Source organism: Hermetia illucens, chromosome 5 (assembly GCF_905115235.1).
Source record: "Hermetia illucens chromosome 5, iHerIll2.2.curated.20191125, whole genome shotgun sequence".
Lineage (NCBI taxonomy): Eukaryota > Metazoa > Arthropoda > Insecta > Diptera > Stratiomyidae > Hermetia > Hermetia illucens.
In genome coordinates, this window is record NC_051853.1 from 111,011,051 (window position 1) to 111,037,611 (window position 26,561).

At 40.3% G+C, this 26,561-nt stretch overlaps 2 protein-coding genes across 4 annotated transcripts; one reads left to right on the top strand and one right to left on the bottom strand.

Moving 5' to 3' along the window:
• Positions 1-2,018: 2,018 nt before the first annotated feature.
• On the bottom strand, positions 2,019-15,785 carry LOC119656863 (E3 ubiquitin-protein ligase Mdm2-like). 2 transcript variants are annotated; one of them, XM_038063517.1, is made up of 5 exons: positions 15,571-15,777; positions 15,150-15,455; positions 9,205-9,362; positions 8,945-9,139; positions 2,019-3,534 (listed from the first exon to the last, which is right to left on the bottom strand). In XM_038063517.1, exons 1-5 carry the CDS (start codon positions 15,596-15,598, stop codon positions 2,413-2,415), a joined length of 1,809 nt encoding a protein of 602 aa, XP_037919445.1. In that variant the 5' UTR covers positions 15,599-15,777; the 3' UTR covers positions 2,019-2,412. The 2 variants fall into 2 exon arrangements, with proteins under 2 accessions (XP_037919445.1, XP_037919446.1); XM_038063518.1 differs by lacking the exon at positions 15,150-15,455 and having other exon boundaries at positions 15,571-15,785.
• An 84-nt stretch (positions 15,786-15,869) lies between these two features.
• On the top strand, positions 15,870-16,817 carry LOC119656864. Of its 2 annotated transcripts, none has more exons than XR_005250109.1 (2): positions 15,870-16,554; positions 16,623-16,817. XR_005250109.1 is itself a non-coding variant. In XM_038063519.1 (2 exons), exons 1-2 carry the CDS (start codon positions 16,236-16,238, stop codon positions 16,722-16,724), a joined length of 405 nt encoding a protein of 134 aa, XP_037919447.1. In that variant the 5' UTR covers positions 15,870-16,235; the 3' UTR covers positions 16,725-16,817. The 2 variants fall into 2 exon arrangements, 1 of the variants encoding a protein (XP_037919447.1); XM_038063519.1 differs by having other exon boundaries at positions 15,870-16,538.
• Positions 16,818-26,561: the final 9,744 nt, after the last annotated feature.

Genomic DNA, 26,561 nt, shown 5'->3' on the forward strand with positions numbered 1-26,561 from the left:
TGAAAACATAAGCCAACGGTTATGTACTCTAGGCTTGCGAAGCAAGTATAGAAATGTAAGCCTTATTAACGTTCACGCCCCTACAGAGTCGGAGAAGGATACCTTCTACGAGGCAGAAGAACGAACCCTCGAAGTCTGTCCCAGATATGATATCAAAATCATACTTGGGGATTTTAACAGCCAAGTCTTGAAGGAGCCCTTATTCAGGCAATACGCTGGCTCCCATAGCTTACACCAAAATACAAATGATAACGGACCGCGGATCGTTCAATTAGCAGTGTCACACGAAATGGTTGTTGGAAGTACCTGGTTTGCGTGGAAAGCGGTCTACAAACATACGTGGACCTCTCCAGACGCGACCACTTTGTTGATCGAACGCCGCCACCTCTCAGCCTTGATGAATGTCAGAACATATAGGGGGGCCAATATAGACTTTGACCACTATCTCGCAGGCCTAGACCGGATACCGAATCAATGCCTGACGACTTGCCAAGAGGCATTATTTGTGTGTGCGTAGGCGAGATAAAAGCAGCAGGATCATTTTCAAAACCATTCGACATCAACAACGGTCTGAGACAAGGGGATGCCCTATCATGCGTCCTCTTTAACCTGGCCCTCGAGAAAGTGATTCGTGATGCTGAGATAAATGCAAGAGGTACGATCCTCTTTAAGCCTACTCAGCTACTGGGCTATGCTGACGATATAGACATCATGGGAAGAACGACCCGAGACGTACAAACTGCCTTCATCCCGATCGAGCAGGCGGCGCGAGATCTTGGGCTGCACATCAATGAAGGCAAGACAAAGTATATGGTGACAACGTCAGCACCAAAAATCAACCAACCAACATCAAACCGCACTGGTCAAACGGGAAGAATAAATGTAGGAGACTACAACTTTGAGACCGTTGATAATTTCTCCTATCCAGGGTCGAAAATCAAAACCGATAAAAGCTACAAAAACTGTTCCGCTCGAAACGTCTCACCATAGGGTTAAAGCTCTTACTGTACAAGACTATGATATTGCCAGTCCTCATGTATTCCTTGGAAACTTGGGTTCTTTGCAAGAAAAATTGCGAACTCTTGGCCGCGTTCGAGAGAAGACCGGGATGTCTGGAGTTCTTTATTAAAGCAGACCTAGACCGCATACCGTTTGTTGCGCCGTTGATGATGATGATTATTTTGTCCGTATTACTTCGAACAATAAAGTATATCTGATTTGGTTAATTGTGTATATCATTTGATCAACTCCGTCATATATTTTGGGGCTAACATTATTGTAAAACCAAATAGAATTGAGTGCACAATTAATAAATATTAGTGCCCAAATGCATAATTAGTGAATATTAGCACGCGCAGAGGAACTCGTGCGCTGGGATAAATTGCTATACTGCAGTCCGAAGTGTGGCAAGTATATCAAAACAGTTTCGTCTTTGTTGGTGTTCATCAAGGAAGTGTCCTCTCCCTACTACTTTTTACTCATGTCACGGGAGACATCCAACGTTCAGCGATATACACACGTCTCACCACAAAGCTGATCTCGAGCACTTGTTCAAAACTGGAATAAACGCCTCGTGCAGAACGGTGCACGACTCAGTCTTAATGAACCAGCTTTTAATGACTGGTCTCAGTAAAACTGGAAGATTGCTGTCGGTTACACTAAGCTGTCGGATCAATGCTGCCAGCCAACGGTGAACTGCGTTCTGAAATTGCTTCGTGCACTACTGCAACGTCGATGAAGTGGCGCTCCACAACTGGCATTCTTTTCGATCGGCGCATCAACGAATTTCTCCAATTCGAAATCTACAGTAATGTTGTTCGGCTTGTCAATTTTCTACCAAAGATATTGAGGACTGTCTCGCGAAATTGGAGAGGTAACACGTCATTATGACATATAAAATGAAGACATCCATAGTCGATATGAGGTTAACAGCGATCGTAGAATGGCCGATGCCAATTAAGGAAAAAGAGACATTTGGTCCATGCAATAAAAACTTAACAGACAAGTAAAATACGCCATTTGAATGCTGTAAGAGTTTTTATTTATTTCTTTGAATATTTTTTACCTTATAGTTGCAGTTGTTTTCCGCTAATATTTTTTTCTTTCAATGTTCGAAACCCATTTTGTTGAATGGTCGGCAACGGAAATCTTTTATAAAATCGTTATAAAACTTATCGTTCTTATTGCAACACGAAGCTTTTCAAAAAAGACCTAAAGCTCTTAAAAGAAAAAGGATTAACTAAGATTATAAAGAACTTATTATGGTTATAATAGTTTTACGATATTTATATGCTCCTTTCTCCCTAAATTAATGCCAACTAGTCTAAGCAGCACAAACAACTAACTTGATGTTATATACATTGAGATTTATAAAATCCAAAATAGAGGGGAGTGGTTGTGCCAAAAATTCACCTAATGAACAAAAAGCTTTAAAACATTTTTCACGGAACTATTACATACCGGGCATCGTTTGTATTTGCTCCAAATTTTTACTGCGCATTTGTAACAAGAGCACAAGTGAAGAAATCTACTGTGCACAAACACTCCATTCTTTGGACCCGAAAGACATATTATGCATGACCCGTAACTTGATAGGTTGGAATCTAAACTGCTCATGTTCATCTCAAAAGTCTCTGCGGATAAATTGTTGTTTAATATTGTTCCTGAACAGTCGGACACGCTTCGAATTAAGTTCATATGATCCATTTGGGAGAAAGGACTTGCTGAAATCAACGAATTGCTTGATTTTCCCTCCGCTGTGTTACTTTTTAGTTCACCTAAAGTCGCTTCATCATATATGTCCACTTTACCGCATTTTTCGATGTAATCATCCTTCTCCAATGATCTTTCGTCAGACAGTGAGGAACTAGGGGGTTCTTGACTTGAATGAGCCGAACTTATGCCCGAGTCTTTCTGTGTGTTTGTATTGTTCATTAACAATGAAATTGTTTCATTATCCGTATCAGAGGCGGTTTCAACGTTTTCAACGTTGCTAAGAATTTTGCATTCGGAGGGTCGCAGCTGTTTTGCATTGCTCACCTCCGTGTCATTCAAAGACAGCTTTCTTTTCCTAGTTGAACTAGTTTCTAACCTATTACTAATATTTACAATAGACTGACCAGAACTAGATAAATTTGTACTCATCGTTTCTCGCCTACTCCTACTCATTGGAGCTTTTCTTTTCCTATGACCTGCACCATTGAAATTTTTACTTCTATGTTCAATATCACTCAGTTCTTCATCGCTAGCTTCTGCCGCGCTATTTAGCTGACTTTTATTACTAGAATAATTCAGTTTCCGTTTCTTAAAGCTATTGCAAACAGTTTTATAGTTGGCCCTAAAACTTCCATTACCAATCCTATCGTCACACAGACGTTTAGATACTTCATCAACTTCTTGTGACGTTGAAATCGATGACGAGTCATTCCTTAATTCACTTGCTTCTACTGGGGATGGTGACGCAGATGATTTTCCATGCCGATTTCGCTTTTTCCTTCGGAATCTAGGTCTGGGTGGAAAATGTGTTCGTCGGATCTGTAAAATGGAATGAAATTCAAAATGAGTGCAAACGACGAATTTTGTCTCATACTGAAGAAAATGTGGATCATACGTAAAAAGTATGTTTATTTTAATTGAATACAAGAATGAAATAAAGCAGAGAAGGGAGGAGTAGACGTGGAAAAGAGGTGCATGACATGGAGAAATGCTAAAGGGAAATTTGGAAAGATATGTATGAGTATTTTTTTTTCATTTTCTTTTTAATCATTTTTCTTTTTAAATTATATTTTCTCGTTTTACTATATTGCTTTTTTTCTTTTTGTTTTTTTTTCTGTTAATTTCTTCATTCATTTTTTCTTTTTTCAATTTTTAAAATTTTCTATTTTTTAGAGTTTTTTTATTTTTTCAAAAACATTAACAAACAATGTAAATTACAACATAAAATAATCATTCAAAATTGTAAGCCATGAGATCGAATTGCTATCTTCCTTCGACTATAAGTTGTTTGCTTATCGATGAGCTTAAACAATGTTTAATCCAATTCCGGAGCAAAATACGCTAGATAATGGGAATGTTAGCATGTTATTATGAGTTCACTTGAATATTATTGAATTTTTTAAAGGCGGCATGCGTAAATATATATTTCTTTAGGAATATTTATATCTCTTTGAGAATATTAAGAGTTAGCACCAGTTCAATTATAACAGGAGTAAGTAACACTTCTTTCAGGAAAAATAATCAAAATGTCTGGAAATATTTCATCGTTTTCCGAGTTTTTTCTATAATCCTAAAAATTTCTACAAAATCGATTCACTTTCCTTTCGCTACACCCAATTTAAGGGGCTCCAATACTTAGATTATCAGCTTGAAAATTTATTTAATTAAAATCACATTTTAAGTTCTGCAAATAAAACTCTCGAGAAATAACTGGCCGCAAAGGTGATGAGCTTACATTAGTCGGACAAGCACAAAGTCAAACACACAAATCCATGAAATACAACCTGGATTCGAATCCGGGGCACGAAATCGAGACAACGAAGCCAAAACCAAGGGTACCCGGATATTGATATTAGAATTAGAACCTCTAGATAGGAATGCCCTATGGTGGATAAAATGGCCAGGCTCTTAAAATTGATCCCGAAATAACCTCCTTCGTTAAAATACGGGTTAGGAGCGAATATCGAAATTAAAACTCAAATCCTCATATGATAGTTGCTGACACATTTTATTCAGTACGTCATCGGAATCTCCTCTTCTCGTAATTTTCCGGTTGACAACAGGACAAAAACGTACAAAATAGGAGCGACAAATGAATCTCAATTAACACTCAAACTCCAAACTATAAAATTCTGTAGAAATTTAGAAAGACATTTCCTAGAAAAATTCAGGTTTCTTAACTAAATGAATGACTGGCGTGTCAAACAAATGGCGAGATGAAATGCACTCCGCAATTAACAACGAAGATACATGGCAGGATGTCCTTCTATTTGTTGTTGATGGTGAATGGTCTGAGGGATCCTGCTGCTTTTATCTTGCCTCGCCATTGATCGGGATCACCCTAGTCAGTATTATCAATTTGGACGGCTATGCTATAGGCAGCGTTGAAGTTGATGAAAAGATTACGCAACCGAAGGCTATATTTCAACAGTTTCTTCATCGCCGTAGACAGAAACTATGAACTGTGGATGATTTGCCTAGAATGAAGACTCTTTGGTGTGAGTCGTTGATGGGTCCTAACATGTACAACAAAAGAATGTTTTTTTCCCCGATTACCCCTTTTCAACTTTCGGGGTGCGTGCTGATGTCCGCTTTTGACAGAGCGATACAGATCTCCCTCGCCCGGCAGTTTACCATAAAGGCTATTGCAACGGGGAAAATAAATATTGTAATATATGTGGTTGTCATTTACCCTTTCAAGGGATATAGCCCGTCAACCATACCTGTGCACTATCGTTTGCGGCTACTTTCCATTTGATACTACTTGAAAGCAACACAGAAAGAACACAAAACACTCTCAATTCGATCTTGGTATTAAGAATTATCGCAGATTTCTCTTCTCTTTCCAAATCCAGAACTATTTGATCAGAGTGCATAACCGGTGCAAGCAAAAAAATGTCATCGAAATGTTTGGGAGATGTCAGCGTCCATTGAACTCCTCCACTTCCTCCGCATAAGGCAGCATGGGGAACTCACCAATAACAAGAAAAAATAATATCAGTGACAAAATGCAACTCTTCAGACTCCGATTTGGACCTCAAAATCCTCCTCTCTTGAGGTAAAATCTCAATGCAGCACATGGTATTTTGCGCCAACATATACGGTTCTGATAATAGCTATTATTTTCTGCGCAATGTGCTCCTGAGTACAACACACTAAATTCACACACTATCGAAAGTTTTCCCGAAATGGATGAAGAGCAGGTGAAGCAGAAATCTAAAATTCGCGCACTATTTCAAAATGATCCGTGAGGTGTTAATGTGGTCAATGCAGGTGATTCCGGAGTGGGAAGCAGCCTGTTCTCTGTCGAGCAAGCTTTGGATATGTTCTGATGATTTTTAGAACTATCTCAATTATCTTTGCAACGGCAAGGATCATACAGATATCCCTCCAATTGTCAATACTCAAGATATTTGCCTTTTTTCGGAAACTTAACGATCAGCGTCTTCTTCCCCTCTCTAGAAAAGGGATCAGCTTCCCAAGATTATCGTACGAGTGGAAATACCAGACCTGCAGTAACTGCAGCCGCAGCAATAAATAACTCTGAGGGGAGACCGCTAAACCCAACGGCTTTACTCCGTTTGAGTGCATTGATGATCGAACTGATTCCTCTTCTGCTTGGCAGAACAGTCTGTATCCGCATGTTACGATTAGTTATTTCATCCACAAGAGGAACTTCACCGTGGTGGAGTATTCTTTTCACTTCTTCAGTTGTTCATCATCGTGAAATCGGCCGTTAACGTCTTTCACAGGACCATCGAAAGTTTTACGACCACATGCAAGCTATCTCGTGATGCGGTATACACTTCTGAAATTATTGCGTTCTGCGGCATCATCCGCTTCCTGAGCAGCGCAATAACACCCTTTTGCCATGGCGAACATTACGCGGATTTTCTCGGAATTTCGCTCGTTGTCGGAGCAAATCGTGCCCACCACAATCGCTCATAGCGGTCAGTAGAGAACCTCCAACCCCTTCTGTTAATGATCAGCCAGACATTATGACGCCTCTTCTGCGCGTGGCCGGCGTCATAGGTAGCACCCGAGAAAAAAGCATTTTTCATGGCGGGTCAATGCGCATTCATGTTCTCCCACTATTCAGCGACAACTGAATCATACAAACGGTCGATGTTGATTTTAGGGGATCAAAAAAAAAACCTCAGAATTCTTCGAGATGTGGCGTACGCAACACGCGCGCTACCATCAGATGGTGATCCCTTTCGAGACCAATGTCGGTGCCTTAATCTACTGCTGATCGCAAAGTGGATGTCGATCACTTGAAACCCCGCGGACCTTATGGTAGGCTCTGGTGGAAGCTGCGAAATCCACAAACCTCAAGTCTCCGCTAGTGCATAGAACTGTACAATTGTGATGCTCCTTAAACTAGACCGGAATCTTGCAGCAGAAGTTTGTCAACCTCACCTTGCGATAGCCGTTGGAGGCAACCCGACAGCAGATTCGCGTCTGCTACCACTCAACTTTCCAGGGAACAAGCACATTGCTGTAGCTTACTTCGCTTAGGCCCAAAATATCCAAGCAAGGGCCCTCGTTATGGTTGTCGAGGAGCGGCGTACAATCCAGAAGATAATTATAGCCCATTTGTGAAAGTTGTGAGGTCAGTCCCTATCCAAGGCGTTGTTGACGTTTGGCTATCAATAAAGTTTCAAAATTTGCAGATTGCTAGTCCACAAATGGCTATTCTTTTTAGTCGTCTCTTACGACAAGCAGGGAAGACTTTGAGTGTCTTTTTAAGCCCCAACTCACAGATAGCATACTTGTACATACACTATCTCTTTTAGTTATTCACGATAAGATTGGTCATTATTCCTTAAGTCTATGCTAATTTGTTTCTAGGGGATAGTTTACGATGTAACGCCTAATGATACCCGAATTAACCCCCACCTAGGAACAATATCTGCCAATTAAATAAGACATTAATCAACAATTCAAGTATAATTATGAATAATGATCAATGGCCCGACAGTCCAATTTGAATCTAGAGCACTTCATTTAAGACTGCAACCATACACTAGGATGCCATGCAGTCAGTAATGCACCCACGCGGATTACCCTGCTTTGATCCAGGTACTCATTCACAGCTTGGACGAATGGTATCCGAGATCCCGTTACGATACAAATCTCTTTAACGATCTAATGCTCTAACAGTAAGCCATCCAGACAAAATATTATAGATAGATAATATATAGTAATTATACATATAATCAACTAATAACCAAAAACAGTAGAACTATAATCTATAAATTCGAATCTCATCAGCTAAAATATCATAAGGAAAACACTGAAGAAGAATACAATTGATTTCCTAAATAAGATATTTATTGTTTAAATTGCTTGGTGGTCAAAAAAGCAGAACCTTCAATTCCATCCTTTGAAATACTGGATGTAACACTTGGCTTAGCTGAACATTTTTTCTAGAAATCGTCACCGATTATAGCACTTAGTGAACTGTATTAACATCAAGAAAGTACCAAACCATTTTTTATCATGTACACAAATATAATTCGATACCTTATTTAGTATGGTTTGGAGCAGCAATCATCAGAGACGTGAACCTGTACTCGACCTAAACACATGGGACAAGTTATTGGAACAGTTGTGGTTTGGGCGCTTATGAAGCTAGGGCGACCATACGAATATCGATACTCGTGGTCCTCGATGCCCTCCCACTTCCCCAGGCAAGCATCAATACGACGCACACATTCGAGCGATTCATCAGCCATTCATCCACGTATACGCGGTCTGCACGCTGACGTCATCGCCGGTGATCATGTGTCTTGACCGAATGACGCGCACTCCTAGCATTCTTTCAAGCGAGCGAAAGCATTTCCAAACAAGTGGCGGTGACTGTGCCGCTCGCGATGTACAGCACACAAGCAGCGCAGCGCAAAAGCGCAAATGCCGACAAGTCAAGACATGTTCGACCGTATTTATCTCTTCGCTCTATTTTCGTATGGTAGCTTTCCATGAATGGCCAGTCAACGCAGAACGAATTCAATTCAACTCCACTCCAAGAGACAATTGAAATGTAATAAAAATACTTTAAGCCCTCGACATTCTTCACGCGACTTTTTCGTATTATTTCTGCATCAGCTTTCCGAGACTACCTGGTGTTAACTCGGTCGAGGGAATCAATCATTGCCGCAAAATATTAAACATTCACAGTAGCACAACTAACTACATCACGCAATTTTTCTCAAACAATTGGTCCTACCTTGTAGCATTTCTCACACATCCGGTACAGTGGACTGTTGTGCGGGTTTTTGCATCTTATACATTGCCAGTAGTCGGCTTCGGTCAGCTCCCTATCAACGCGCTTATCCGAGTCGGACTCCTCGCTATCGGCAAACTCGCTGTTGGAACTCGTCGTGTCCAGAGCCGTCATAGTAGCCATCACCAACCCATGGTCCTAAATTCGGAAGGATAACAACAATTATATATGAGTCAGGCAAAGGAGAGTCGTCGCTCAATTACATCAGTCCCACTCGATGAATTGTCCACAGAGTCCGCATCGCCGTCGCTGGCGCTTGCCACCTCGTACTCAACAATGTCCACCGTTGCTATTCCTTCCGTTGTGAACGAGTCATCGCCGCCTGAGGATGAATCGTAGTCCGTCGAGTCTTGGCAGATGTCTGTAATTGATGGCAAGAATGCGAAATTAATGTATTTCCGGACTAGTTTTGGGAAAAAGTCATTCATGCTAATAGTGTTTGATTTGAAGGCCAAGACTGTGTCTACGATGGCACTGTCGACTTGAGAGAGAGACTGCAGAGTCGCCAATATACCTGCGAAGGGTTAATTCGTAGGCATTGGACTTTAATTGCATGTTAATTCGCTCGTTCGTCTCACGATACGCTTCCCATGCAACGTTACTCTGCCAACTTTTACTTTTCATTCTGACATCAACGAATTCCACTCAAGAGTTGCTTAGCAACACGTTTGAACCTATTTGAATTTCTAGTGATACTAGCTTCGGAGGGCCTTCAGACATTATGTTCGGCACGCTTCTTTGTCATTAGCAATGTTTAACTAGAAGTTGTCTTTGTGAATAGGTTCATATACACTTATATTCCCTGGATTAGATGTAAAGCCTAATTCTATCTGTAGCTGTAAGATTGCATATACATAAACCAGTGCGACTCAGCCGCGCGAATCAGCTGGTTCATAAGGTTTTTGTAGGCATCCAATTTTCTGGTACTTGCATATGCAGGTTGCGTTTTTCCCCTCGTGACGGGTCTGGTATTAGAAGACAATAATGACTGACTAGGGATGATATTTTGAAATGCCCTTACATTATTGTATGGAAAACTTACAATCAGTGTTTTTGGAGCAATACTTAAATATGGCAAATCCAACTCATTTTCCAGCGAGCACCTCAACACCGGCAATTCCACTTTTCAAAGAAAAGTAGAAAAGCCATCAAATATAGAATAACACATACATTCTACATTTGCTGTCTCTTGGTTGTGATAATGCAGAGTCTTGTCCTTTCCAGATCTTCCCGATTTCAATTTCAATAGCTGAGAATAAACATCATTTCTTTACGTTTTCTTCCTATACTAATATCAAGGAAGAGCTGTTTTGTACCCTATTCTATTTTTAAATCATAAATCAAAATGTCGAATTATTTTAGCACGCTGAAAGTCGTATGTATTAATAATTCGATAAATGCTTGAGTCTTGAATACGCTTTCACTGACAACTGAAAGTCACTGAAGAAACCATAATATTGCTGCTACAATACCCTATAATCTTGAGTAGATTCCCAATTAACTTTACGAGAGTTTGTCGCAACAAAGTTGATAAACGTTCCTTGTACATTTTGAATGGGTTGACATTAAAAGGTGTGAACGTGTTTCAGCCGTTTCTTTTAAGTAGCTAATACCTGAAAAACTTCTAACGTCGGATTTTTCCAAGTCAGGCCAGCGCCACATTTCTTCCTTGGCTAGAGTGCGCAAATAAAAATCGCTCCTGGAACTGTTCAGAGAAGGCCTACGATAATTGGGGGCAAACGGAACCAATCTAACATTTCGCATCTGTTGTAACAGTTTTATATGATTTCCAAATGGAACCAAAATTTAGCTCAAGTGTGGATCCGCTTCTGCCCAGAGAACCAATGAAAGCAAAGAAAAAACAAGTCGGGAAACCGGAAGCTTCAGGCACTTCAGGTTTGAAAGGTTTTGTGTATTTCTTTTATAAAAACATTTGTTCCATTAGTACCTAGCACATAATATATGCATATATTATCTGAGAATATCCACTTTCGGAGGATATTGACATTCAAAGTCTTGAATTTGCAAAGAAGTAATAATTTTGACCTATTATAACTTTGTTAGTAATTGTGCGATCTTCACCAAACTTGGTAGGATTATGCTTTATATTATAGCTTACATTGTTGCAATTTACTGGTGCTTGCAGCCTAGGCACCATATAGTGGCAGCCTCTTGGATTTTTTCAGATTTTTTGGTTGGGTAGTTTCTGGGAATGGGTCCGTTAATGAGATGATCACTTTCTAACCACCGCATCCCTCTTTTCTAACAAATGCCAGAAAGTACTAATCGATACCTTTCATTTGATACCCTCCCCCCTAAAATCGACGTAAAAGTATGTAACTCAAAGTATGCGCAAGCGTTCACAGTTCCCACCTTTCCACCAAATCCGGTGTCAATCGCTATAATCGCCTCCGAGGAAAATGCGTGACAGACAGATAGTAAACCGATCATAATTCTGTTAAGGGAAAGTCACACCACGTCCTCAAAGAACTGTTGTTAATAAGATTTTGTTTTACACAAAACCTTAAAGACGATCATAAATAACCAAGAGAGCAACTTTAACGCACAGTCGCTCATAAAGTTCAACTGACCATAGAGTGACTCAAAATCGAGAGGGTGCTGGGAGTTTAGTTTGTCATTATAAAAAGGCTTCAATTCGATTCTGAAAAACGGGTAAATCCCCACTTAACGTGTAAATGAGATTAGTGTCAGCAGCTAATAACTCGCCTTGGTGACAAGTTGCTTGCGTCGATAGGCAGGCTACTTTTACCGGATTATTGGTCGCCTAGAAATTAACTTAGTGAAGATGATAATTAATCTATCAACAGCTCCCACACATAAATCAATGCGGTTGCCAAGTAAGATTCAATTCATTTGTCATAGACCATGCAACTTGATCCTGAAGAGTAGAGATCGTGTGGTCGAGCGATTTTCGTTGCTTTTGTCCATACTACGCTACACTCAGTATAACTTGGCGGCTAGATTGCCTATCTGTGACGCCCACTAGACAACTTATTTGAGATTGTAATGGCCAATATACAATGAGCGCGAGCGAGCTGACAAATCAAGTTCATTACACACAATTATATGGGGTAATGAACAATGAGTCGCTTGTTAGCCACTTTTCGTTTTCGGCAGTTACTTTTTGAATTCAATAATGGATCTAAGCCTTAAGAAGGTGGACTTTTAGGCATTTTTATTTTTGTTACTCTCGTAACACAAACTATGGCCACAGATCGATTCGCCGCATGTACCCTAACGACACTGGATCTAATCTTCTGGGTTGCGAGCGAGTCTCAGCCGCTAATTAAGTAGCATGGTTTGTGGCAAATGAATTACAACCGTCTATGGCTAATATAACGATAAGAACAGCCAATGCAATTCGACTCAAATAGCATTCACAGCGGAGTCGAATAATATCCCACTTAGTCTACGATGTAAATTTTTCTGCCATCAAAGGGAACGAGGATACCGGACATTCGAAGTCCGTTAGTAATGGTATTAATAAATGCAATAGCTGTTCCATGATTCTTGCGATTTTCCCAATTTTAAAAGCATGGATCATGCAGGCAGGAATATAATTGTTTTGTTCCTGATTAGAGGTATCGCGAAAATGATGAAACAATTTGCTTAAGTACTCCGAGGCATGGCGATTTTCATTCGAACAAAATTGGTTCGGTGATTGATTGTTTAAGCGTCTCTAATAGACATCTGGGCTTCCCCATTTTTTTCTAAAGGAACGAACGAAGCAGAGTATGCAAACTCTAGACCTGATGTCGACTTAGTAGCCCCAGTCATTTAATTCTTCGGATTCCTGCCTTAACTTGAAGACTTGAATTTCCAGCAAATTTATGCGAGCTGTGCTGGCACTTGTCGCATCCCAAAACAGCCTCATCATAATTGTTTATGCGATTCCATTCCAAGGGACTCGCACATTGAGTAATGAGTGCAATGATGCACAATTGCTGCAAATAGCCGTAATAGCTGCCATTCATTCGCCTCTAGCGGGCTGCCCTCGCTCTGTACACATGCACGGAATACGTCCGTGTATCAGTAAACCAATTGGAATTCCGTTCAAAGTGAGCATGATATTTCTTGTCTTTTCGTATAAAGAAAAAGTTATTGCGAATCAGTTACGTGTTACGACGAATGCGATCAGAAATGTACTTGCTGCCGCTGCTTGTTTTGCTTTTCGCTTGAGTCATTCTTCATTTCACTTGACTGCTTGCCCCGAAATTTGGGGAGTCCGCCAAGTCGTTCTGCTCTCGCCTCGTCCGCCGCTTCCAACGACTCCATGAAATCGATGTGGCCATGCATTGCGAATGTATGCAGAGTCCACGGGAAAGTAGGAAATATTGCACATTCTCGTGACATCGACCAATTACGGAATCAGCTGGAACGCTCCACGGTCGAAATGTCTCATTCTTGATTAGGACGACTGCGACCCGCTGAAGGGAATGTTTACGTTGTGACAACAATGGCTCGAGCGTGAGTTACACCGGTTAACCCGCTGCGCCTGCCGAGAACCCAGGTCGAGCGGAAACCAAGCTACTTACCAAATCGTCGTTTCCGTAACACCTTTCATGGACGAGCACAGACTATTCGGGGGACCCCGCCGTCGCCGCCGCCACCTCCGCCCAGCCATTGCATGTGGAGGCGGCCACACTAAAGTATTGTGCTAATTTATTTCCGACTTTTTCGCGACCGACAGTTAATTTTGTTTGCACATACGCTCAAACAGCGAGGTGGCTTCCACACTGAAGACTTGTCGAGACATGTGCATTTAATTAGGTAAATACCCTCTCGAAGCGAAAAGCTAGCTGCTGTGCCCGCATTCACTCCGTGCTGAATCGACCAAGTCGTGCACAAACGACACACGGCCGCCTCGACGGGAAGATGCCGCGACATGCCTGCTGAGGAGCATGTTATAACATCACCTGGACATTATTAGCAATATTGGTCGCCGCGGAGTGCGTGCTGCAAATGGCAAAAGCAGCCACTCGACCAGCTACCAGGTCTACGTCAGTCGGACGCAAGCACAAGGATGTTTCGTCCGACCACTTACGATACCATCGTAGGTGCTTATTTATGGTCCGCGAGCTAAACGCTCGATTTCAATTGAAAACAAATCTGTTGTATTTTCTACGCGTCTACGAGTTCAGACGGGATTCCAGCCCTAACCTAGCCAACACTAACAGAGCCTACATGCACAACGATAAAAACAAGCTGCCAATGTGAAACAGACAAATGTGGCAGCGCAAACCGGTCCGGCTGACTCCAGAACTGGTAAAGACCCATGTCTTTGCATGCTCCCAGCTCGGGGGAGCGGCCGCCGAGAGGCCGGACGCGGTGTGTGCACCGTGCAATATATAAAATAAGAACGGCTCACCTGGGCCCGACGGCACGGGGCAGGCGGCCACGGCTCATTCGGCTGCCGAGCGAAATTGCTCTTCGCGGCTGGCGTTTTAAAATTAGTTCATAATGAGACTCGGTACCGTCGGGAACTTCTCGCCACTTCGGAGGAAACGCATGGAACTTTGCATTTGGATTACCTTCGCTCGCATTTGGATACTTCCTGGATTACCTTTCATTCGGATTACATGTCGCCGTGCAAAGGGCACCGCGGTGTCCTTGCCAGGCAGCCGGAAGGTCGCCAGCCGTGCACCAGCCCCCGCCCGGCTTCATCCCGCTCACTATGGAGATTTCATTTTCAGTGGATGTGTCGCTGCCAACGGCAATTGTCGCCGATTCTGCGTTCGATTGTTCAACTGCTCGTTGACTGATAGCGCTCGGGCGGCCGTTATCAAACAAAGGCGCCACATACAGCCGCGCGATAACAATTGGATTACTCTTTCTCGGGACAATTATCATATATCTGAGAGGTGCTCGACGGCGGCGATGATTATTAAAAAGTGCACGTTTTTTGTTTGTTCGACTTTTTGCAGCGCCGAAGTTTGGCTCGGGGAGTGCGGGCTGCCCGGACCGAGCACGGCTCAAGCAAAAGTTGGCAAGAAAATTCGTGTCTGAATCTCGTCGTCGCCTCTGCTTTTCTCGCATCGCATTTCATTCGTCAATTTGCAATTCACTTGCAATTAGCGCTCACTCCACACTGCCTCGGCCAGCATTTCACCTGAATTTTCATAATTACCTGTTTCGCAACAGTGCACACTGTTGTCATACGTCGACGAATCCGACTCGTCGGCTGACATCCGCGGCGGACTCTTCTCCAGCACCACATAATAGTTGCACACGGGCCCTTTTCCCTTGGCTCCAACGTTCGCGTTCAACACTCCTCCCGGGCTTATCGATGGCGGAATTTTTGGGCTCTGACTATGTCGCACGGAGCCACGGCTCAACATCGCGGCCACCGACGCTGGGGAAGAACTCTTCGCCGTCGCTGGTGCGCTTTCCCCATCGTTATCGTTTTCATCCTGTCGCCATTTTAGTTTCTCTTCTACAGCCACAGCACATGCGAGTCATGAGGATGGAGAATGTTTCGTTGAAAATTTACGTCCCACTGTACATTCATTTGATAACAACGGCAAGCGCGATGGCCCCGCAATAATTACCTGGTTGGCTCAACGCTCGAATGCTCATTATTCGAATGCAATGCTAAAATCGCAAGTCCGTTTCTCGGCCACTTTCCAAACAAATATTCAAACGTTCACTTCACTACTGCACTTTTTTGAACTTACGCGACCGATGGAATCGAATCGATTCTCGTTGAAGCCACACAAATACAGAGGCGGATCGGCCTCGGCTAGCTGCTCGAAAAGTTGAAACTGTTCTATCGCTCCACTCTGTTGACAGGCTACTCTTGTAATTTCCCGTCTCTGTTGGATAGCGGTCGCCTAAGCGCTCTGCTAATCGCTTTGTCTCTCTTTCTAAATGCATACAAATGCCGTGGTTGCTCTGCTCGTGCTTCAGAGCCTTGTCGACGATCGCGCTGCCACCATAACGAAAATTCAGTTCTGCTGTCGACTGTTATATTCGATGAGAAGGTCGGGTTTGCGCCCCGGCATCTTGCATGCAACATCTTCGAAAAACCAATCGGGGGGCTTGACGAAATCCCATTTGTTCCACAGCATGACGAAATTACTCTTGCGAAAACTATTTTTGCCGATCTCAATGAATTCGGATCACGTCGCGTTAAATCAAAATCAGTTTTTTGGGGGAAGTAGTGTGTCCCGACTAGAATGGTCTAGGCGGATTCTAATAGTATATGTAGAACAAAATGGAGTGTTCGAATCTTGGCAACCATTTTCGAAAATTTTCGTGCTGTTGTGGACGCGTGGTTGGAAGATTGTTTTCATGGGGGTCTGTGGATTTTAAGCGTGCGACGAGAATACATCAATTAGTGGGTATTGGGAAGAACCGCTGTGTAATGTGGTACCAAGGGTTTTGCCGCGAATATTTCAAATGTTCCACTTTTCCCAGTCGGATGTTGGATAGAGTTAATATGAGCGACTGTTCATTTGGTTATGAATATGGTAAAAGGTTAAGCAGAGCTGTAGCTGTGGGTTTGAACAAATTTCTGGCAAGTTTTACCTCTTGTACGAATTAAACGATAACACATTTATAGACAAACTGTGAAATTAACTAACATCTACTTTACTTGCAGACTCTTGAAGTGACTACTGTTGGGTACCGGCTATCGCGACGTTTGTTCTATGGTTCGAGGAAATCCAACTCTACTACACCCATCCATCCTGCATCGTGCTAGTTTCTTTCATAAATTACAATAGTATAGAACAGTACAGTAGTAAATGTAGCCAATATTTTGTTAAATCCTGCTTAGTTTTTAGAAATAAATGTATGCCGGATGGAATAGTCGTTTTTTTTGCCTTGGGTTTTATAAAAGTAAATCAAAGTTAGTAATGACTTGAAAAGGAACTGGAACTGCAAAATTATAATCGAATTTACGGGAATGTATCCTTGCAGTATTATCAGCGCAGAGTAACTTGAAGGGAAGTATCAAATAGATGAATCTCAAATAAAAACGGTTATAATTTATTGGTTTTTAAGTGCCTGTTAAACTAGATATGCAGCTGTATTCACTGCTATATCGATGCGCTCAACTAGAAAGTAATAGAAATAAAACAAACAAAACAAAAAAAAACGTTGTCGAGGCAATCCTGTGGAGATGTAAATCAAACGAATAAACATTTCATTGAGATAGAATACTGACTTAGAAATGGAAAAATATGCGAATTTATTCAAATCTGTTTATTATTCTATTAATTTAAAACTTTACTTAACTTAAAATTCCTCAAAATACGATAATAGAGAATGACACTGAAAATGAGGATTTTGTTCTTTTTTGGATTATTTTATCAAGTTTCATCAATTAGATAAAATTAAGAAGATGTCGGAAAAGTAGGCATACAATGTATTAACTAAATTATAAGAAAACATTGTCTATTTTTAATTTTTAGCAATCGTAAATTTTCCTTACCAATCAGTTGAAATTGTTGACCATCCCAGAAAATTGTAATAATGACAAGACCAGTGTACCGGGAGGCAGTGTCTTCGGTATAATTTTAGGAAAATGGCATAACACTCATATGGGCAATTTATTTTGAGAGAAATTATCAGGCGTGGTTTGAGTACTTTTTCTCGATCGTGGGGAAATTTCATACTGAAGGTGTTAACATTAGAAAATTGTGTTCCTAATAAGCCGTGGTAAGAAAATTCTCTGAGGATTATGTTCAAGTCTGCGCTAAATCAGTGGTGAATGTTCTTAACTTGGAAATTTCACATTTTCTAGATTTCACCACATGTGAATAATAATCGGTTAAAGAACCAAGAAGTACACCTCATCCAGTTTTATCCAATGATTAACAATAGGGAAATTTGCGATAACCGAATGACTATGAGTGCGTGAGGTGCTAACACATTCTATGGGGTACATGACTAGAGAATTCCTTGGACCCATTATTTCCCATTTGGGTTATTTCAGATATTCCATAGAAAAAATAAATTGATTTTAAGAAGGGGTTTTCTTTTAAATCATACAACGGGATTTTTAAATGGGATGTTTTTATCACTTGGTACTTAAACCAAATGAAAATCATGAGGGCAATTAAAGTTTGATTTGTTTTGAAATTCGAATTTTCCCAGATATAGAAAAAGGGGGCTTTCGTGATGAGAGATTTGAATGTGGATTGGGGATGTGATAGGAGGGCGTATCTCAGGTACCTAACGGCAGCGAGGAAATCTTTGTGGCCTTTGGCAATTTTGATCGCCTTCAGCTCCCAGTTTCAACTGATTGGCGTCCAAATGTTGAAGCAAATCAACATATCCTGGTTAGTAGTTTGGTTTAGGTTCATAATGGAAATTAAACTAGCCAGGATTTCTGCTAATGATATTGATTCATAGATAATCAAAAATTAAATTTTACAGAAGGCGAATGATCTCGACGTTCTGTGCTAAACAAGTAGGTAACGCAACGTAGGAAAGTGCGACTAATTCGAAGGAACATTCGGATGAAACGTGCTGGACCAACGCTTGCTTGAACCGAGAGCGTTGGTGGCACCACAGTAGCATATTAGATTCGGAAGTTGTCCACCCTCACTTACGTGACCATAACTTCTACTAGAGTAAGAACCTTTAAGCTGTCCTTTTATAACGCTATCAGTTCATTTTTAGTACTCCCCTAATGTAAGTTGATATCCTCTATTCACTATCAATGTCCATATACTGGATACTGGATTTCCCCCAGCAATACTTTCCCAAGCAATAGTCGACTGTTTGACTTTGATTTTGTTCTGTAATAATTGATTATTGTTAGTATAGCTAAAACGGGTGAAGATACCACTTTGAAATTTGCAGAATTGTAAAAAAGCAAAATATTTTGCTCTGAATGTCCAAAACTTTACGTCGGACAAACTAAAGATTCACAGAACATCTAAGGCAGACAGAAAGAGTGGAAAATAATAGAAAGGCTACCAAATCACTGTGGCCAAACATATGTTAGAGGAAGGACACGATATAGATATTGACAACGTGGAGGGACTTTAGCAGAAACAAAAAAACATTCGGTTGGACGCATACGAAAGCTCGTAGATTAGCAGCCAATTAGCAAATACTAGATTAAATTCCGATTTAGGTAACTGCAACTCGTCCTTATTTAATTTTCTAGAAGATCCCAAGTCTGTTCCCATCAGCCAGTATGTAAATTGTTTCCGAAATATCGATATACGTCGAAAAAAAAATCACTACTACCGATGGAGGCAGTGTTGCGTTTTGATCACGTAAGGTAAGAGTGTTTATGGAATATGAGTAAGAATATAGAATATACTATATATAACTAGAACACTGCAACTAAGTGGAAAAACCAATTTTAGCATGTAAACGCCACTATCCCTGCGAAGCACTTGCCTCCAGTACTCCCCAATGACTCGTACTGCTTTCACCAGTCAACCGTTGTTTAGCAACGGGGAAACCACTTTGTTGCATGCATAACATAAATATCCAGGGTAAAACTGTGCACGGCCATGAGAGAATTCGGTATCCCGACGAAATTGATAAGACTGACTTGGCTGACCCTGACCAATGTGCGAGGCCGGATAAAAGCAGCAGGATCATTCTCAAGACCACTCGACATCAACAATGATCTATGACAACGGTCTATATCATGCGTCCTCTTTAATCTGGCCGTGGAGAAAGTGATCCGTGATGCTGAGGTAAATGCAATTTACCCAACTACTGGCCTATGCTGACGATATCGACATCATGGGAAGAACCACCCGAGATGGACAAACCGCCTTCATCCACATCGAGCGGGCGGCACAAGATCTTGGACTGCACATCAATGGAGGCAAGACAAAATATATGGTGGCAACGTCAGCACCAAAAACCAACCAACCAACAACATCAAACAGCACTGGTCAAACGAGAAGAATAAAGATAGGACAATACGACTTTGAGACCGTTGATAATTTCTCCTATTTAGGGTCGGAAATCACAACCGATAACAGCTACGATGATGAAATCCGCGCACGGTTGTCAGCCAACAGAACCTATTTCAGCTTACAAAAACTGTTCCGCTCGAAACGTCTCACCATAGGGTCAAAGCTCTTACTGTACAAGACAATGATCTTGCCTGTCCTCATGTATTCCTCGGAGACTTGGGTCCTTAGCAAGAAGAATTGCGAACTCTTGGCCGTGTTTGAGAGAAGAATCCTCCGAAGAATTTTTGGCCCCCTACATGAGGATGGACGATTCCGTAGCCTACATAACAACGAAATCTATGAGCGATACCATGGCCGTCAGGTTATGGATAAAATCCGGCTCAATAGGTTACGGTGGGCGGGTCATCTTAATCCGTATGGATAAAGATGATCCAGCGCGGAAAGTCTATAAGGGCAATATCTATGGTAGAAAAAGAAGACGAGGCAGACCCTGCTTAAGATGGAGCGATGGCGTAGGCCAGGACGCTAGACAGCTTTTAGGGATATCAAATTGGCGTACCTCGGTGCAAAACCGGGATGTCTGCAGTTCCTTATTAAGGGAGGCCTAGACCGGATACCGGTTGTTGTGCCGTTGATGATGATGATGACAACATAAATATCGCCATTTCTTAGATAAAATTCGGACAATGACAATGGTTTTTCTTACCTCCGGGGCAAATTATAATATTGTTCACATTCCAAATGGATGGAGGATGTGAAAATGGCATTGTAAAGGTGTTAAGATGAGAAAATTTTGGACACAATAAGATGCGCTAAAAATCCCAGGTAGACTTTTTGAGTTCTTGCTATATATCCCTATGTTTTCAATGTGAAAATTTCACACCTAATATTTCATGCTTGATAATTGGGAAATTGACTCTATGGAAAGGCTGCAGACTACTATGAGGTTTCAATAGAGTCTATATTGAAGATAAGTAGAAAATTCCTTGCCGATATATATCTAGTTTTGAATTTTTTGGGAAATTACACGGGTACAAGGAAATTGGTCTTGAGAAATGATAACCCTCTTTCAGGTAAATAATGGTATTTTAGACAAAAATATCCCTTTCCACATCAGATATGCAAACCAAAAGCGATTCGTGACATATATTCGATTCTGATATTTTTTGGGAAATTCCACGGGCGCAATTGAAAACTTGGAAAACTATTATCCCTGAAAGCGACCTGGGTGATTGGTAAATTTGCGCTGGTTGGTGACTTGCATTTGCTTAAATAGCCATTAAGATATGAAGGCGTGGTCTCTCCGTCGAGGCAGGTTTAAGATATAAATTTGTACAGCTGGTGGAGTGTACTGATCGTTTGACGAACACTTGTCTATCTTAGGTTTATATTGTCTTGACAACATCGGCTGATGATTCGATCTTCCTTAGTGACGTCCATTTCCAGTCTTACATTAGAGGACAAAATGCTTGACCATTGGTCTATCGTACATATGTATTATATACGATCGGGGTAGACTACTGGTTTCCTTTCAGATTTGTTTCCATGATGAGAAACCGGAAGCTGGACGCTTTAGGTAAAAAATGTTTTGTATCCCCTGATGTGAAATACATGACAGTTCCGCTTGTACATAATTAAAAATTCAATTGTGCCATATTTTTTAGAGTTATTCACGCAAATAATTGGATCTAGAAAGTATTGAATATTCATACGCTTGGCACTAAGTGTTCAAGGTTATTGGCAAGTGTGCAGAAGTTCACATAAAACAGATACAAAAAAGAACTGGCGAAATACTTCTTCATATATGGGACTTTAGTATTTTACTCGTATGACTAAATATTCTTCTGAGTGAATTTATGCGGTGTTTCCAACGATTAATTATTTGAAATAATAAAAACTTGTTGTTTCTTTTTCGTTGGTGTGAATATTTATTCTTGCAAACAAATATTCTTGTTAGATATAAATAAAAATATGTAGATTTCAATGTGTTAACGATTTCGCTCAAAAAAAAAACTTTCAAACCTATCGACAGTAGTTCAAAAGACCCATTTTAGTTTTTGCCTGACAGAAAAATAATTTTCCGGTCAGGAAAAAATTAAATTAGATTTATTGTGCTATTAGCAAAATATTTGGAAGTTTTCTCGCTTGGGGAGGGTAGCACATTGAAATATACAAATTTTGATTCACATCTAACTAGACGTATTTCCTCAAATTTATGTTCTATAGCATGTTGAAGAATCTACTGATCATTATTTTGAAAGGCTATTACCAGCGCTACATTATGATGTCAGTCTCTTATTTTCATAGTTTACGATGTGTGAAATTGAAATTTAAACCGTTATAACTTTGATAATTATATGCGGATCTCCACGAAACTATCCAGTATTATGTGTGATGCTACTGCAAGTTTGGAATTCTTGGGACCAACTTAAGGGGATTTCCGGTTAATTTAGGAAAGTTGGTAATTACTACTATTAAGTTTATTTGAGCAGACTTTTTGATGGGAAACATTTTGAGGCATATATTTCATACAGGCGCATCTTCTTGAATTTTTTTCCCTTTAAGTATTCAAATTTTGACCCCCTTACTTTCCCATTTTGCAATTTACGTCGAAACTAAAACTTGCTTGCAAAAGTACTAATTGAGATCTTTCATTTGATACCTCACATGGGTACATTAGGAGAAAAAGTTTGCACACCCCTTGGGGTGTACATATGTAAACTTTAAACTTTAAGGAAATTTGTGACACTTGCTGCATGCCTGGGATTTCATAGTTCTCATATGACTACCAAATTGTTTTAATCAGTGTAGCCATTTTCGTGAAAAGTGCGTGTAGCAGACAATTAGGTTATTAGGTAATTAGGTAGGTAAATAAGTTTTAATTTACACAAGACCATAAAAAAATATGCAATCAGAATTAAAGCAACAGTTGTTTGTTAGATCGGTGACGCAGTGTAAACATTATATGCATTAACAATTTTAATCGTTCTATTTTTCCATTTTTTTTTTAAATTATCAAAGTTCAAGATTTTTACTATTTAGGGGTGGATTTCTATTATTTACAATTCAAAGGCTATGCTTCTATGAATTTCAAAAAAGCAAGAACCAAGCTGATTTTCGTAAAAGGCTCTGTCTAGAATTGCATCTATCCAATATCAGCGTCGAGGCTAGTATGTTCAGTGCATAATGGGGTATATGATATAAAGGAAACGAAAAAATATTGGGTAATTTGGGTAAAAGGGCTACCACATTTTACATTTGCAATATTATTCACTGTAAGTTATTTGTATAGCATAGTTGGAGTGACTCAACTGTGCTACGTCTTACCTGACCTCTCTTGGTAACAGGTCCGGCAACAGGTCTACCAAAACACGCATTAAATTTCGTTAAAAATCCAAAGTCCAAATTTGGTTTGAACATCGAAGTCGATGGGAAACGACGAAAAGGTCGGCCGAAACAATGGTGGCTTAATACTCTGGATGGTGATCCAAATCAGACCCTTGATAAAGCAAAATGACGCAAGCAACCAAGATGAGCCAATCCCGCTTCTGAATGGGACAGAGCCTGAAAACGAAGAAGATTCATTCGGAAGAAGACTAAATCAAATTTGATGCAACTGGTAATAGTTTTAAAACGGGAGCTTGAGGTGATTTGGAACAAATGATGTATTTTCATTTATTGTATATTGACGGGTGAAGTGGCTGAGATAGTAGAGTGTCAGCCTCACTTTACTCTGTGTTCGAATCCCGCTCGCCATGGATATTTATGATCGTCTCGCTGCTGTACGCTTATCACTTTCACGGCATTAAATATGATGATAATGAAATTGAAGCACACTCTCATTCAAAATGAGACTGTATTAACGCAATCCAACGCAGTCTGAAATAAAACAATAATTTTAGGCTAGGAATGCAGAAGTGTGGGAATAATGACCCGATGAAGCACGATACATCACGAAGTTAAAATGCTCAAGTAACAATCTCTTCTGAATGAGTCGTGCTGGGAAAGAGAATAAGATTGGTATAGAATAGATTGCATCCAGGGTCGTAGAAAAAGTCTGACCGTGGGACGAATATTATACGGGTCCTCTTTTTATCTTTTTAGCCTTAACTACTGAATTGTGTGTCTTTATTTCGATCCCCAGAACACTGTTGGATCGGGAACTCATCCTCATGACTCCCAGTGTTCTCCTCGTGAGGCCTAATTGCATTAGATGGCAGCTCACCCCAGGAAACCCTCAAAAAAAGACTCGAAGATTCAAAGTAAACAACAACTTTTCTTAACAATTTTCTTTTCTTTAACACGTTCAGTGCAGAGCTGTAATATGGTACTTCACTCCCCAAGGCTAGACAAAATTATCATTTTGTTTGATAATGCAATAGTTCTTTTTATTCTCATTGGAATTGATGAAGTTGAAAACCACTTCTAAAATTATATATGTTACATACATATATGTATCAATATAAGGCAGTATTTGATGTTCACCCAAGCATATAGTAAATTGATATATACGATACTCACAGAGTTAATTTTAACGTACAGCTCCTTAAATAAACTGTCGTCCTGTTTGTTGCTTTTTCTACGTATATGCCTGCAATCGTAATATTCCAGCTTTACATTACAGCCCAGAGTTTCAAGTTTTTTGTTTCGATTTCTGCGTTTCGACAACTAACTCTCAGTTGGTATCAATCAAATACTAGATGGTTAAAATTCATTAAAAAAAAAAATAGTATTCTAAATTCTATGGGATCAAATTTATCACGAGTGTTTGTTTGGTACATGGGGTGGATGTGGACATGAGGTAATGACGAACAGCTAAATACCAACGATTGCTTCTCTCTGACAACATAGGAATGCATCGATTTCGAAGCTATCTACATGAACAAAAAACAATCCGAACTCAGCGCTTATGTTTTAAGTTGTTGTTTTGTTTATGCACTGATTTCGTTCTCGAGAGTGATGTCTTCTCGACGAGAGTTGAGCATTATTCACCGTTTTAAAATTGCATACATACAAATAATTTGGGGACCGGTAGCTGAATCTTTCAGATATGAAAGGTTTCGTGTTTTTCTTAATATGTTGAATGCTGATCTCTCTGATAGGTGGGTGGAGTTGGAGCGAAGTACAATGCCGGCAACTTAGCTTCGAGACTGCATCGGGCTAGAGCCGGCTATTGTTGACACTAAACACAACGCAGACCAGTTGACGGAGGCTTGGAGTTTTTGACAAATGAAGAAATGATCATTCAATTTTTGAACTTGCAATGAAAGGTAAATTTAGCCAATCCTTAAACAAAAGTATTAACCAAATATGCCTCGAACGAATCAAAATATGTAGATTGCAATGGTCCAATGATTCCAAACACAAAAAAGTTCAAACATATCGTAAGCAGTCTAATAAATCAAGTTTAAATATCACCTTACATGGATTTTCTGCCAGGGAAAAATTAAATAGCATTTATTAGACTACTTGCGATATGTCTGACTTGTTTTTGTTTGTCATCGTTAGACCATTCAAATCTATATATTTCGATTGATATGCTTGGTTAAATTTATGTTTTATAGGGTGTTTATACTGACGGTCTCTTCTCACGCGCTACTACCATATAGCAGCCCAGGCTGGCACCAGGCTGGTGTGGGGCAGCTCCAATGGTTTGCGTTAGCTGCGCGATAAGTGGCTTAATTCCTCTTGCTACAGCACAAACTACGCTGTATTGTTCAAACTTTATCATGGTTATTTAACTAATATACTTCTAGTGCAGTATACCATTATTTACTTCAGCTCCTATTTTTACATAAATTTAAAGCAGAATCATCCCATATTCCGGGTTTTCCAAAATTTTCCTATTGGGTAGTTTTTGAGAGCGCGTTGTGTTTCGCATTAAATCTGTCATTTTGACTTCCAAATTTTATGCTAAGAGGTGCAATTGTTTCCGAATATGTCGAAATGCCTATTGATTTTTGGCATACGAAGAAATGTGTACCTTTAATTGGGAACTCATTTTAATAGGATCACCAACGAAAAGCCTGGCCAGCAGTGATGGAAGCACTTAAAAAAGGATTAGTGGCCCTATAGGCGAATCTCCATGAATAAGGAGTGGGGAAGGGGGGTTTGGGGTTATAGACCAATCTGCGCAAGTCGAAATTTAATGTATTACTTATGTGTCCTACTCAGAGGCGATATTTCGTACATATGTATAAATATTAGGCAGAAAAGACCTCAAAGTAGAAACTTGAAATAACTAAATGCAAATAGATATGATCCAGAAACTTCAATAAAGTGCTTTTGAAGTAGCACGAGGCGCTCGTTTCTGTTATTTTGACGTCGACTGAACGTTACAAACTAGCTCATTAAAGCAAGTCTAGATTTGGAAGCTTTTCGTCGCGGAGTGAGCGATCAGTGCACACACGTTTTTGCACAATAAACCAGAAGTAGCGAGCTGTTTTGTATTGTTCTAAAAGAATTTTGATTGAACTTTTTCGAATGGAACTTTTTTAGAGATATATGGAAGGCTGACGTCGGGAGTACCAGGAGTTATACACTTTACATAGATAATTACTATCACTTGGCACATTATCCTGATAAATGTCTTCACGGTAATGTGCCGTGCCGTGATAGTAACTATTGATGTAGAGTGTTTAACTCTA

Excerpts from the sequence above, each read along its gene's own strand:
- LOC119656863 (XM_038063517.1), bottom strand. The coding sequence starts at position 15,598 with ATGAGCATTCGAGCGTTGAGCCAACCAG. Across the intron at positions 9,363-15,149 it reads TGTGCACTGTTGCGAAACAG|ACATCTGCCAAGACTCGACG; the intron begins GTAATTATGAAA and ends CATCAATTACAG. Across the intron at positions 3,535-8,944 it reads TGTGTGAGAAATGCTACAAG|ATCCGACGAACACATTTTCC; the intron begins GTAGGACCAATT and ends TCCATTTTACAG.
- LOC119656864 (XM_038063519.1), top strand. The coding sequence starts at position 16,236 with ATGGAGTGTTCGAATCTTGGCAACCATTTTCGAAAATTTTCGTGCTGT. Across the intron at positions 16,539-16,622 it reads TGGGTTTGAACAAATTTCTG|ACTCTTGAAGTGACTACTGT; the intron begins GCAAGTTTTACC and ends CTTTACTTGCAG.